Below are 14,511 nucleotides of genomic sequence, written 5' to 3' on the forward strand. Positions count from 1 at the left end.
AAAAAAAAAAAAAAAAAAAAAAGACTAAATCCAGTGCACTGTCAGAGTGAGAACTACTCAGTGAAAAAATCCCTCAGGCTCCTTACAATTCTTGCAGTACCACATTTGCCTCTTCCCAAAGGAGACCCTTTAAATCATTTTTTAGCTGATTATTTTGTTATTTAGCCACCATTCTTTCTAAATAATATGCTGGGGGTAGCTAATTTTATCCACCCAGTTTTGATTAGTTGAATATTTAGTGTTTGTATTATTATAACGGTAAAATGCTTTTGACAACTAAGGGACATAGTAAACTATGATTTTTTTTTCTTTCCTTTGTGACTTTTTACTTTTTTTTGGAACAAATTATGTCTTTCTTGGTTTTTGTTTTAACTTATCACTAGTTAAATCTCAGTCTCCAGTTATCTAAGTCTTCTTTTAGGTTCTCCATATTTGTCAGCTAATTTTATTAGCTCTTGATTATATTTATTTATTTATTTATTTTTGAATTGGCATCTCACTCTGTTGCCCAGGCTAGAGTGCAGTGTCATGATCATGGCTCACCACAGCCTCAACCTCCTGGGCTCATTCCACCTCGACCTCCTGAATAGCTGAGACGACAGGCTTGAGCCACCATGCTCAGCTAATTTTTATTTTTATTTTTGGTAGAGATGAGGTCTTGCTATGTTGCCTAGGCTCGAACTCCTGGGCTCAAGTAATCCTCTAACCTTGGCCTCCAAAAGTGTTGGGGTTGCAGGCATGAGCCACTGCCTCCAACCTCTAGTCTCTTAAGTTTATCTTTGTGATGAATTGTCTCCCAGAGACTCAGAACTGTTCCCCTCAACATATGCTGCTTAGCTGTCATCCCAGAATTGCTTTTCATTGTTATCCTGGCAATTCTTTATTTCTCTTCTATATCGAATTCCCTTTTTCCTATATCCTGTTTGCCTTTTCTTATTTACTCTCTGGTTAGTGCAGCATCTTCTGAGGTAACTTCCTGAGAAAGAGTGAATATAACATAAAATATTCAAGGTTCTGCACTTCTACAAATGTGTTTCATTTACTCTCACATTAATGATGGTTTTAGTATATGTCAAATTTGAAAAGTATTGCTACATTGCTTTCTAGCTTCTACTATTTCTTAAGAAATATGAAACATTCTAATTCTGTATTCTTTTAAAGCAACCTTCCAGTCTCTGGAAGCATATAGAATCCTTTCTTTTTCTCTAACAATTTTTCAGTTTCTCAACAATGTGCTCTTATCTGGGCATATTTTTAACCATGCTGCTTGGCATATATTTGGTAAATTCTTTTAATCTGCAAACTCTGCCATTTTCTTGAGTTAGTCCATGATTTTCTCCCCTGCATTTTTTTTTTTTTTCCCTGTTCTAGCTTTTGGGAACTTTTATTCATATATTGGACCTTCTGGTCTAGTTGTCTGATTTTTTTGTTTTTTATTGTCTATTCTTCATTCATTTTGCTGTTTAGGAAATTTTTTCCTTTAGGAAATTTTCTCTCCTCTATCTTCTCTTTTATTGAGATTTTTCATTTCTCTAAATTTTCCTTTCATATATAGATACAGATGTCTTTTATTGAGGTTTTTCATTTCTTTAAATTTTCCTTTCATATATAGATATAGATGTATGTGTGTATATATAACACATATATACATACATATACATATAAAATTTTCTTATGGTTGAACTATCTCTCTTACCTTTGAGAATATCAATGAGTATTTAAAAATTCTTCTCCCTGCCTGGTATCTGTTTCCTCTGTGTTGGTTTTTTTGTTTGTTTGCTTTTGTCTTTCATATTAAAGACTTTACACATTAGAGTATCATAATTCTTACTTGTCTGCTCATATTTAAGAGTGGAACCTTGCAAACCGATCAGCAGCTTTGAGAGGGTGGGTAGGGCTGATTCCAGCCAAGCTGGACTTATTAGTTGGGTAATCTTTTATGTCAGTATCTTGAAGTCTTTGTTGCCTGATCACGTCTACCAGCAAAAATGCAACTATTCTGCCTGGAATGGAAAAGTCTGATGACAAGCATGATGCCATGTTTTCTCTGGAGAGGGAAGGAGGGAGGGAGAGAGGGAGAGGAAAGGGGGATGGTGGGGAGAGAGAGAGAGAAAGAGAGAATGTTCATAGATCCATGTATCTTTATGTTCCCACTGCTTTACACTTAAAAGATTCTTAGTCAATATATGTTGAATGGTTAAACAAAGGCACTATTATCCTTTTTTTATACTTGAGGAAACTTTGCCTGTGGCGGTTCAGTATCTTGCCAGATATTTCTAGCACCAGTCTTTCTCATTCTAAAACTCATGCCTTTTCTACACTTAAAAAAAACAGAGTTTTTCAGGCTATTCTGAGCCTAGTTTCAGAAAAGTAGAACAATTGAAATACTGAGATTTGTATATGGCCCATATTTTGGCTCTTAGATTTCCATTGGGGTAAACTAGACAAGTTGATTAGCCTTACCTATGATAATATAGTACTAGTGCTAGTTTTGTTTTGTTTTTTAAAGCCCTCTGTCATTTTGGACGTACTTCTTTTTGTTCTGCTTTTTGTTTTTTCCTTGGAAGAAGAAAATCCTTTTGAGCATTTAAATATTTATGACAGAGCTGAATCCCTGCCAGAGAAAATGACACGTTTGTCAAACAGGCATGTTTATCTAAATATTCTCACCCTAAAATATTTGAATGATGTCTACAGATTGCTGCAGTCTACTAAGAAGGCATTCACAATAAGATTCAGTTATGTTATGAGCTCTTCTGCCAGTCAATCTCACTCTCGTTTCATTTCTTTCTTGGTGCTTTGAAAGATCTGCTCTTTGTTTTTGGTGTCCTACAGTTATACTGTGATATGTATAGTTTTGGTTTAACCTGTTGGGATTTGTTCAACTTCTGAAATTAGTAGGTTGGAGTTTTTTGTACTGTTGGGAAATTCTCAGTTATTGTCTCTTCAAGTACTGATGATACTTCAGCCTTCTCTCTCATTGCCGTGTGGAACTCTGATTAAATATGTGTATTAGACATTCACACTATATTTTCTACATTTCTTAACCTCTCTTCTATATTTTCCATCATTTTGTTTCTTTGGTTGGGATTTGTATAGTTTCTTCTAATCGAACTTTTGGTTCCAAATTCCCTCTTCAGCTGTGTGTATCTTGCTCTTAAGCCCATCTATTGAATTATATGTTGCTTATGGCATTTTTCATTTCTAGAAGTTCTGTGTGATTCTTTTTCAAATAGTCCGTTGCCCTTTTTATTTTTTATTTTTTGAAAGGAGGATTTATTGAGGGGACAGAAAAGCTCCCACAATGGGAGGGGCCCCGAGGGGGTTACCCTGTTGCCCTTTTTATAGTTTTCTGTTTTCAAGCTTGTTCTTTATTTCTTTGAACTAAATCAGCATGCTTATTATTTATAATCTAATTTCTAGTCCTGAAATTTTTGCTATCTTTGGGATTTTGCTGTCTAAGATACCCTTTGCTGTTTTTGTGTCCCTGTCATACTTGATTATTTTTTTACCATTTCTTCCCTTTATCCTTAAAATTATTGGTGCAAAGTTTATGGAGTCCTGAAATGAAGGTACACATTCATGCAGAGAGGGTCTGTGTTTACCTATGCCATACACTTGGAGGCACTGCCAGTTTGGGACCATGCTTTTGGGATCACCTAGATGACAGAAACTTGGGCTGCAGATATGCAAAGGGTTGACTTACACTGAAAACCATCAGGAACTAATTTTTTTTTTTTTCCTTCTTGGTCTTTGCTCAGCTCAGCACCAAGAAAAATTTCTTTGCAATCCTATGAGGAGTGGCGAGCCTAGGGGGAAGAAGGCATCATGTTTGGCTTGGGTTCACCTTTATACTGAGAATGTAGCCCTTTAGGATTTCAATTTTGTGTGGGGTGAGTTTTCTATTAGATTCCCATTGGGGCAGTTGCTGAGTTCTAACCTTTGTCCCCTTCTCCAGATAAGATCTTTGAAACCTAAATCCAAGTTGCTGGATTGCCTCAGGACAAAAGAGTTCTGGAATCTGCTTTTTTTCTCGGTCTTCTCCCCAGAATTTTCCACATCTTTCTGACATTTTATCAGTGGCATGCCCCTAGGTTTGGTCCTTGTTCTTTTCCAGCTACAGCTGACTCCCCAATGAGCTTATTTAGTTTTATGACTTTCTCTATGTTGACAGCTTCTAAATTTATATTTCCAGGCAACTTGATTCTGAAACTTGACTCAAATGTTATCTACCTACTCCATATCTCTAATTGGTAATTCTATTAAAGATTGATAAGTAAACGTGCCCAAGAGACAGTTCTTAGACTTTTCCACATACAGCTTTCCCCATTTCAGTTAATGGCTATTATGCTTTTGTAGCCAGAATCCTTGGTTCTTGGTATTAGAGATTTTCTTCATATCCTACCACATCCATTTCAGGAAATCTTGTTGACACTAATATATATATATTTTTTTTTTTTTTTGGATCAGGATCTCACTCTGTCATCCAAGCTGGAAATCATGGCTTACTTACTGTAGCTTAACCTTTCGGGCTCAGGGGATCTTCCCATTCTCAGCCTCCAGAGTATCTAGGACTACAGGTGCACACCAATACGCCTGGCTAATTTTTTTTTTTTTAATTTTTTGCAGAGACAAGGCCTTGCTATGTTATGACTGGTCTCAAACTATTGGCCTCAAGCAGTCCTCCTGCCTTGGCTTCCCAAAGTACTGGGATTACAGGTGTGAGCCACCACGCCTGACCTGTATATCCCAAATCTTATTACCTTCGCAGCCTCCTCCTGGTTCATGCTACCATTATCATTCACCTGAATTATTGCAGGAGCATTCTATCTAGTCTTTTTTTTTTTTAGCTGGAGTCTTACTCCATCACCCAGGCTAGAGTGCAGTGGCTACCCCAGTTGACCTGCTAGCCTCAGGCGATCCTTCTGCCTCAGCCTTCCAAGTAGCCGGAACTATAGGCACGCGCTACCATGCCGGGTTAATTTTTTTATTTATTGTAGAAATGAGGTCTCACCATGTTTCCCAGGCTGGTCTCAAACACGTGGACTCGGGCAATCCTCTCTCCTTGGCCTCCCAAAGTGCTGGGATTACAGGCTTGAGCCATCACGCCCAACCTCTACCTAGTCTTTTGCCTTCTGTTTTTGTTCTCCTACAAGTGTGCCTGTGAGATAGGTATGTCACTTCTCTATTCAAAAGCACCAAAGATCTGCCTTCTCACTCATAGTGAAGGCTTTATTTTTTCTGCTGACACTCATACGTCCCCATCTCCCAACTTCTCTCCTACTGGTCTCCTGACTGCTCAGTTCTCTTCACCTGCATTGACCTCTTTGCTGTTCCTTAAACAGACTTCGCTCTGGATCCTTGCATTCTGTTTTCTCTAACCTGAATCCTCTTTTAGCAGTTAACTTTTGTATAGTGACTACCAGTGCCACGCACTGTTCTCAGCACTTTATGTATATACATTTAATCCCCATACAAAACAATGTATTGATTTTATTGTCCCCTCATTTTACTGATAAGAAAACCTAGCAAAGAAAGGTTAAGTAATTGACCCAAGATGACCTAGTTGGGATATAAACACAATCTGACTTTCAAGTCTTTGCTCTTAACTGTATTCTATGCTGTGCTCCCATATGTAGCACTTGTCATCTTCTATGATATTCTGTAATTTATTTATTTTGTTTACTGTGGTCTCAACCCGCCACTTCCACCCTCATGTAAATGTCACCTATGGAAGACAGTTTCTTCTCTTTGTTTTGTTTACTGCTGTGTGTCTAGTACCTAAAACAGTGTCTAGTCCATAGATTCAGTGAGTATTTGTTAGAGAATAGAACTTTAAAAAGGACACTATATACTATTATAAGCAAATACATTTTAAAATCTTAGTAAAAGAGATTATTTCCTGGGGAAAAAATTGAATGGCTATTTGAAGGAAATCTGAAAAGCCCAATCACTGGATATGAGTAGAGGAAAGTTATCAAAGTTACTTTCTTTCCCCCCCAAGAAAGTTTTCTAGCCCTTCTGGGTTTACTAATAAATACTTTTAAACTTTTAGAGCCAGATATATAATTTCAGGGCAATGAAAAAAATCAGAACTTTTGTATTCATTCTTTAGCAGTCAGGTTACAAAGCACTTGTATGACTTTGAGGATATCCTTGGTCTCTTCTGAATCTCTCTTTCCTTCTCTAGAAAATAGATTGTCAATACTGTTCTTACAGGATTGTTATGATTGCAGATTCAAACCTAAGAAGCCTGATAGTTCCTGGAAAGTAGTTGGCACTCAGTAAATGGTAGGAATTATGATGACGACACTATTTCTATATAAAAATAGCACACACAATGTGGTACATTTATACAATGGGTTATTATGCAGCCATAAAGAAGAATAAAATCATGGACTTAGCAGCAAATTAGATGGAATTGGAGACCATCATACTAAGTGGACTATCACAGAAACAAAGAACTAAATACTGCATGTTCTCACTCATAAGTAAACACTAGTCAGATTAGCACAAGGGAGGGATTGGGAGTTGCTGGACCCTGCTAGGGGAGGGAGGGCGGGAGAAACGAGAGTGGAGGGCACGAGACAACATAAAAGGTACCTGGTCCACTACCAGGGGGAGTGAAGGCCAGTTAGAAACCCAAGCTGCACTTGCATGCAGCCTACTTATGTAATTAACTCTCACTTGTACCCCACATCTCCATAATAATAATTTTTAAAAACAGCACACACAAAAGAGAACTCTACTCCAGATTAATTTATCAGTATAGAATAGAAAATTTTAAATAAAATACTAGCAAATAGGCTTTTTCATAGAAAAATCTATCAAAAAAGTTATCTGATTTATGCATGAAGGTTAAGTATGTGAAAATCAATTAATATGGTATACTATGTAATAGGATAAACAAAATCACATGCTTATCTCAATGATAATTTTATTAAATCTAATAAAATTCAGTACCCATTCTTAACTAAAACACTAACCTATGATGAAAAGGTTCTATATTAGCCAACTTTGTACTTAAAGTAAGAAACCCATAAAAGTATTTTAATTAAAGTAAGAGGCCGGGTGCAGTGGCTCAAACCTGTAATCCCAGCACTTTGGGAGGTCGAGGTGAGGGGATTGCCCAAGCCCACGGGCTCAAGACCAGCCTGGGCCAGTTGGTGAGAACTCATCTCTACAATATATCAAAAAATTAGCCAGGCATGGTAGCATGCGCCTGTAGTTCTGACTACTTGGAAGACTGAGGCAGAAGGATCACCTAGGTCCAGCAGGTCGATGCTGGGGTGGCTGTGAACATGCCACTGCACTCCAGCCTGGGTGACAGAGTGAGACTCTGACTCAAAATATAATAATAAAAAATAAAATAAGAAAAGAGAATGCTTGCTATTACCGTTGTGATAAAATCTTGTTTTAGTCCTGACTAGAAATTCACAACATTCTAAAAATAAAACAGTAACAAAAGTTGTTCATACTAGCTAGCTGTGGTAGCTCATCCCTGTAATCCCAGCACTTTGCAAGACCAAGGTGGGAGGATTGCTTGAGCCCAGGAGTTCAAGACCAGCCTGGGCAACATAACGAGTCCATATCTCTACACACACACACACAATTTATTTAGACTAGTAAAAGAGAACAGTACATATTGGAAAAAATAGATGAAAATCATTAGTTGCAAATGATAAGATTTTTTACATTTAGAAAAACTACTAATGTGAATATAAATTCAACAAAGAGTTACATATGCGGAGAACAAAAAAATCGGTACTAACCTTATATATGAGTGATAATGGTCAGTTAAAATTTCTTCAATCTGTGTTCCATTTGTGTACATATGCCATAATTTTTCTTAAATTTAAAGACATTGAATCATACAATTCATATATATGAGCAGTTAGGAGACATTTCCCCCAAAAACTTGCAAATAAAGATAATATTTGGTAGTTAAATGGTAAAATAATTATTGACTGGATCAGAGCAGAGACACCATAAGAAACTTTCCCAGGCCTCAAATGTCATTATAATCTGATAGAAATCATTAATATGTTTTGTTGGAACTCCCCAAGAAAATCCCCAGTTTCAGTGATGTGCTAAGAAGATTCACGGGACTCAGCATATCGTCATACTCACTACTAAGATTTATTACAGTGAAAGGATACAGAACAAAATCAACAAAGAAAAAAGATAAATGTGGTGAGATGTGGAGAAAACTAGGTGCAAATTTGCAAGGGCCCTCTCTCAGCGAGTAGAGTCACACAGAATACAGATAAGTCCTCCACAAGTTGTGGCAACACAGATGAAATATTGTCTCCCAAGGAAGCTCATTAAGGACTCGGTGCCTAGGGTTTTTATTGGAAACTGATTGTGTGACACTCTGCCTGGCTCCTACCAAAATGCCAGACTCCCAGAAGGAAAGCAAGTATTCAGCATAAACTGTCTCTTCTGCACAAATAGTCTAGACAGAGTAAGCCACTCTTTGTCAGTTCTGCTCATGGTGGGAGCCCTCCCCAAATCAAGGTTCCCAGAAGCCAAAGGGGCAGCTTTGTAAGCAGACCTTTCAAAGGATGGCAGTCAGGCTTGCTATGGTAATTCTCCTCTATGCAATATTTTTTTTTAAAGTCAAGAGAGAGGTGTTGGTTAGCAAGGAAAGCAAAGAAAAAGGAGACTTTGGGAAATAAACAATAGTGATGTCCATTTTAGCACTAATTAAGGGCAAGAGAAGCATGGCCAAGGATTTCTAAGGCCATCTCTACAATGTGGAAGAATGCCTCAATCTGCTTTATACACGGAATGTTCCTTAATATCATTCAACTTATTTCCTTTGTTTAGATTACCAGATATTTCTAATTTTCTTATTTATTTTATATTTTTGGTATTGATATTATATTCACAAAGTCACAAAATCAAATTGTAAAGACATTGTTAAATCTCTTTCTCCCACCTAGTCCCCATTTAGTAAGTTCTCATCTCTTCCTATAGGTCATCATTTTTGTCTGTTTCTTATTTATCCTTCTAGGAAAAAATTTTAAATGGATATACAGCCAAAACAAATATGTAGTCTTTAGTCTTATCAGCTATATAAATGGTAGTAACATCCTACATACATTCTGCTCTCTTATCTGTTTTTCATTTAGTAAGAAATGCTGGAGATCTTTCATATCTATTCATAAAGATTTCTATTCTTTTTTTAATAATTACATATTAGTCTATTTAGGTTTCTTATTTCTTTTTTAACTTTCCCCTTTAAAGTCATCCATTGTATTATTGTAGCATAATTTATTCTATCAGTCCTATATTGCTGGTCATTTAGTTGCTTCCAATCCTTCACTATTACTAATAGTGATGTAATTTAATGTGTTTAAGAGTATACCTGTAGGGAAAATTTCTAGCTTTGAAATTTCTGGGTCAATGAAATATGTGTTTGGGTTTAATAAACACTGTCAAATTAAACTGTCTTCTAAAGTGTTTGTAGCAACTTATACTCTGCCATCTACATAGGAGCAACTGTTTCCTTGCATTCTTCCCAACAGTATATATTCTCAGACTTTTAGAAATTTTGTTAAACTGATATATTTAAAAATATTTTACCATAGCTTTGATTTTATTTCTTTTCCTATCAGTAAGGTTAATCATCTTTTCATGTATGTGAACCAATTATATTCCTTTTCTGTAAATTCTCTGTTATCTTCCACTCATTTTTCTGTGGAGTCAGTGATTTTTGTTTTATGGATTTACAGCTCTTTCTATGCTCAGGAGATTAATCCTTTGTAATGTGAGTTTCACTTACGTATTTTCCTCTGTTCGTTATTTGACTTTTGATTTAATATGACTTTATTTTACTATGCGCAGACTTTTTATTTTTATGTAACTGGAGTTATATAAATCATAGTGAACATAAGCTAGGAAGATCTTCTAGATCACATGGATAACTTATTTTATTGTAATTTATTTGACCTCTTTTATAGTTTAATTTTTTACGTTTTAAGCTTTGATATATTCGGAATTTGTTTTTTATTTTTGAGTCGGAGTCTTACTCTGTCACCAGGCTAGAGTGCAGTGGCATGCTCACGGTCACCATAGCCTTGACCTGATCCTTCCGCCTCAGCCTTCCAAGTAGCTGGAACCACAGGCACACCATCACACCCACTAATTTTTTTATTATTGTAGAGACGAGGCGTCACTATGTTGCCCAGGCTGGTCTCAACCCCTGTGCTCAGGCAGTCCTCTCACCTCCGCCTCTCAAAGTGCTAGGGTTACAGGCACATGCCCAGCTCATATTTGGAATTTCTATCAGTGTATAGCATGAAATGTGAAGCTAGTTGTCTTCTAGATTGCCAACCAGTTTTTCCAACCAACTTGAACCAATTTCATGTATACAGAAGGGGTCTAATTTGGGTTTAATTCTGGACTTTTCATTCTACTCCAGTGCTTTTCTGCCTACCCTTGTGCTCTTACGCACCATATATTTTTTAATTACTGAAATTTGAAAGTATGTTTTAATATCTGATGAGTCTACTTCCCCTTCTTTCCTTTTTTTCAGACTTTCCTGGCTGATCTAATCTTTCATATGATTTTCAGTATTACCTTTTTCAGTTGCATGAAAAAATGTCTGTGGCTGTTTTTATTGAGGTGCTTTAAATTTTAATAAATGAATGTAATGACATTTTAGAATGAATTCGTCTCTAAGAACATAGTATGCTGCCTTTTGTTGAAGTCTTCATTTTTTACCATTCAGGATTGTTTTATTTTTCCTTTTTCTTGTCTTATTAAGTTTACTTCTAAGAGTTTTATCTTTCTTGTTGTTTTACCAAGCACTGTATGATTTTATTTCCCTTGTAAATCTGCCTTTAGGGAAAGGATATCCTTAATTATGCAAAAGTACTCTAGTTTGAGTATTAGCTTAATTTTGCTGTAAATTACACACTGACACTCTGGTTTTTTGCATCCTTCTATGTGAGCAGTTACTGTGATCCCCAATAAGAGGAGTCCAATCTTTACATACTAGGAAATCATGTATTAGAGTCTTTAAAGCTGAAAGCCAGAATCTGGGTTTTGGAAAGTTCACCCTTGTATGACCTAGTGTATGTTGCCCACTGGAGTGACCTCTGGAGTGGCCAGCTGACTTCTCCCTACAACACTACAATCATGTACATCATGCCTTTATTTTAAAAATCAATAGTTCAGTTAGTAAACTATCTTGATTGAGAGCCTTTAAGAAAGTTTATTATACATGGTAATTACATATAAATGGCAGTCTCTTTACCTGTTACTGACATTCTACATCTGCTTATGAGTTAAAGGGCCCAATCTATATACTAATGATGTGCTGTGGTAGGATACTAAGTAACTATTTTTGTCAAATCTTTAATGAAAATTTTAAATTCTTGTATATTACAGAATTTTACAAACTTGTTTGGACAGCCACTAGTCTGCTTGCTTTCTCCTACAGCATATCCAAAAGCTTTACAAGGTATGTGTGCTCATTACCTGTTATACATATAGGTTGCAAATAAACACTATCTACATTTCGAATAATACTGATCTTTATTTTTCCCTCCCATAACGATCACGTGTGGATTTATGGTGTTTAATATGGCAGGTGTCACTCTGAAATATACTCAGAAGCCTTGCCAACAACTAGACTTTCTTTAATGTGCTACCATTAGGCCTTGAGATAATTCATCCCTGAAAAAGAAATGGTTTTGTCCTTTGCTGCTGGGGAACTCATAGTTCGTAAATTTTAAAATTTGCTTTACAGGTGTTTGCTTTGATTTGCTTGTCATATACGTATAGCATAATTTTTCTATATCTTTGGTCACGTATTTTAGGCATCTTTTAAGGCTATATGATTGCTGGTCTAGGAAACCTCAACCTATGCTTAAGAACTAGGATATAACCTAAGTAGCACAACTTAGAGGGGTTTTTTTATTTGCATTTTTACCTTGTTGTACTTTTTAAATAAAAGAACCTCTTCTAAGTCTGCCAGAGAGACAGGTTAGTGTTTTGGCCATTTCTCATATGACTGAGAATCAAAAGTATTTTGTCCTTAATGATTTATTCTTAATTGGTAACACATAAAATCTAATTCTAACTCCCAGTCATTTAGTAGGTAAAAGTACTAAACAACCTTAATACTGTTTTAGCAGTACTTGTCACTGTTTCACTATCTCCCTAACTATGAATAGTGCTGATGTCTCTCTGTGGGAGATGGCATTTTACTGCTACTTCCCAGCCAGAAGTCCTGTCTGCTGACATAGTTTGACACAGGAAGTGATGGTCAGCATTTGAATGCCTGAGAGAAGCTGGATACTTTCACCGTTGTTTTAAGGTAAGTTCTGCTGTTTAACAGGGAAAAACATGTAGAAATATTAAGTTCATGTATCCAAAAGTAAAATTACTAAGGGATAGAACTTACCTTCAAACAACGGTAAAATTCTCCTGCTTTGAGTATTTTATTACCCTGTTTCTTACCATTTCTGGAGGAATGTAATCCCTCCAATTACTCGAGAGTACTTTTTGCTATCAATTTATCCTATCATTATGTAGTTTTATTTAAAATACATGGTCAAATGGATTAATACAAAGATTATTTAGTCTGAAAGACTTTATTGTATAGAGGAGAAAGGCACAGACTTTGGAAGCAAACTGACTGAATTTGAATCCGGACGCAGCCACTTAGCTGTGTGACTTTGGGAAGTTACTCAGCCATTCTGTGCCTCAGTTTCTTTATCTATCAAATGGAAATAGTAATAGTACCAACCGCATAGAATAATGCTGACGTAGCAACTACTCAATATGTGCTTTCATTATTATTAGTGTATGTAATTGGAATATATGTTCTTAACATATTTTAGTCTAGTGTCCTAGATTTGTGCTATAAAGCTTAAGCCTCTTACACCTTAAGTGAATTGTTCAATTATGTAAGCCAATTCAAAGTTCTTTTGTGAGCAACATTTTGGATTTATCCATAGGCATTATTGCTACTCACCTCTGCAAAAGGGCTTGGTCGTCCATGTGGGCACAAAACTAGCACTAAGTAATTGAAACGTCAGAGAAGTTTCCTGCACTTTTGGTATATCACACTGGCCGAAAGGATTTTGTTTTTTGCTTTTTTTTTTTTTTTTTTTTTTTAATTTGGGTCTCACTCTGTCACCCAGGCTGGATTGTAGTGGCACGATCATGGTTCACCGTAGCCTTAAGCTCCTGGGCTCAAGCAGTCCTCTTGCCTCAGCCTCCCTAGTAGCTGGGACTAGAGGCACACGCCACCACGTCTGGCTATTTTTTTTTTCATTGTCAGATGGGTAATGTGCTGACGTCGTAACAAAGTTTGAGGATGGCATGTCTTATACATGCATATGAATACCCACTCATCATCATATTCATGGATTATGGATTGTGGCTACTTTTTTGATTTTTTTTTTTTTTTTTTTTGTAGACATGAGGTTTCTCTAGGCTGGTCTTAAACTCCTGGGCTGAAGCAGTCCTTTCACCTCAGCCTCCCAAAGTGCTGGGATTGCAGGCATGAGCCACTGTGCCTAACCTATAGTTTTCTAATTGGCCAAAAGTTACTTCGTTCATTCAACAAACGTTTATTCAACATTTATTTATCAGGTCTTATGCTAGACACTGGAAATAGTACTCTGAACTGACAAACACAGTTATGTTTCTCACAGAGTTAAATGTCTAGTAGAGGATATAGAAACCTAATAGGCAATTACACTGATTGTTTCATAGAAGGATGCACAGGAACACATATGAGGAACTTTCAACCAGCACATGAAGACACAGGATGGGAAAATAACTAAACAAGAGTGCTTCAAAAGAGAATTTGCATGTAGTATGGCCCTGTGTTAAGAGAGCTTACGGAACACTTAAATAAATTAAAGTAATTCCTTCCAGCTAGAGGGTAGAGTTTAGGATTGTATGATTGATTTATGAAAAATATATATATATTTTTTAGTCAGAGTCTCACTCTGTTGCACCAGGCCTCCTCAGCCTTCCAAGTAGTTGGAACTACAGGCGTGCACTTCCACACCTGGCTAATTTTTTAATATATTGTAGAGACAAGGTCTCACCAAGTTGCCCAGGCTGATCTCGAACCCCTGGACTCAGGTAGTCCTCTCGCCTTGGCCTCCCAAAGTGCTGGGATTACAAGCTTGAGCCACCGCACATGGCCTATGAAAAAACTTTTTTTTTGAGTCAGAGTATCACTCTGTTGCCCAGACTGGAGTGCAGTGGCACACTCACGGCCACTGCAGCCTTGACCTGCTGGACTCAGGCGATCCTTCTGCCTCAGCCTTCCAAGTAGCTGGAACTACAGATACACGCTACCACACCCGGCTAATTTTTTTATTTATTGTAGAAACAAGGTTTCACCAAGTTGCCCAGGCTAGTCTTGAACCCCTGGTCTCAGGCAATCCTCTCTCCTTGACCTCCCAAAGTGCTGGGATTACAGGCTTGAGCAACCGTACCCGGCCTTCAAAAAACATTTTTTTTTTTTTTTTTTTTTTT

General features: G+C 36.8%; 1 protein-coding gene across 1 annotated transcript in view; it reads left to right on the forward strand.

Annotated features, from left to right (window-relative positions):
- SCAI (suppressor of cancer cell invasion) overlaps positions 1-14,511 on the forward strand; it is a 184,791-nt gene that overhangs the window by 151,075 nt on the left and 19,205 nt on the right. Inside the window, exon 15 of the mRNA XM_021711146.1 lies at positions 11,398-11,470. Coding sequence (XP_021566821.1) covers positions 11,398-11,470 — 73 coding nt within the window. The remainder of the gene's footprint in view (positions 1-11,397; positions 11,471-14,511) is intronic.

The sequence above is a fragment of the Carlito syrichta genome, unplaced genomic scaffold (assembly GCF_000164805.1).
Source record: "Carlito syrichta isolate Samal-C Ts95f unplaced genomic scaffold, Tarsius_syrichta-2.0.1 Scaffold301887, whole genome shotgun sequence".
Lineage (NCBI taxonomy): Eukaryota > Metazoa > Chordata > Mammalia > Primates > Tarsiidae > Carlito > Carlito syrichta.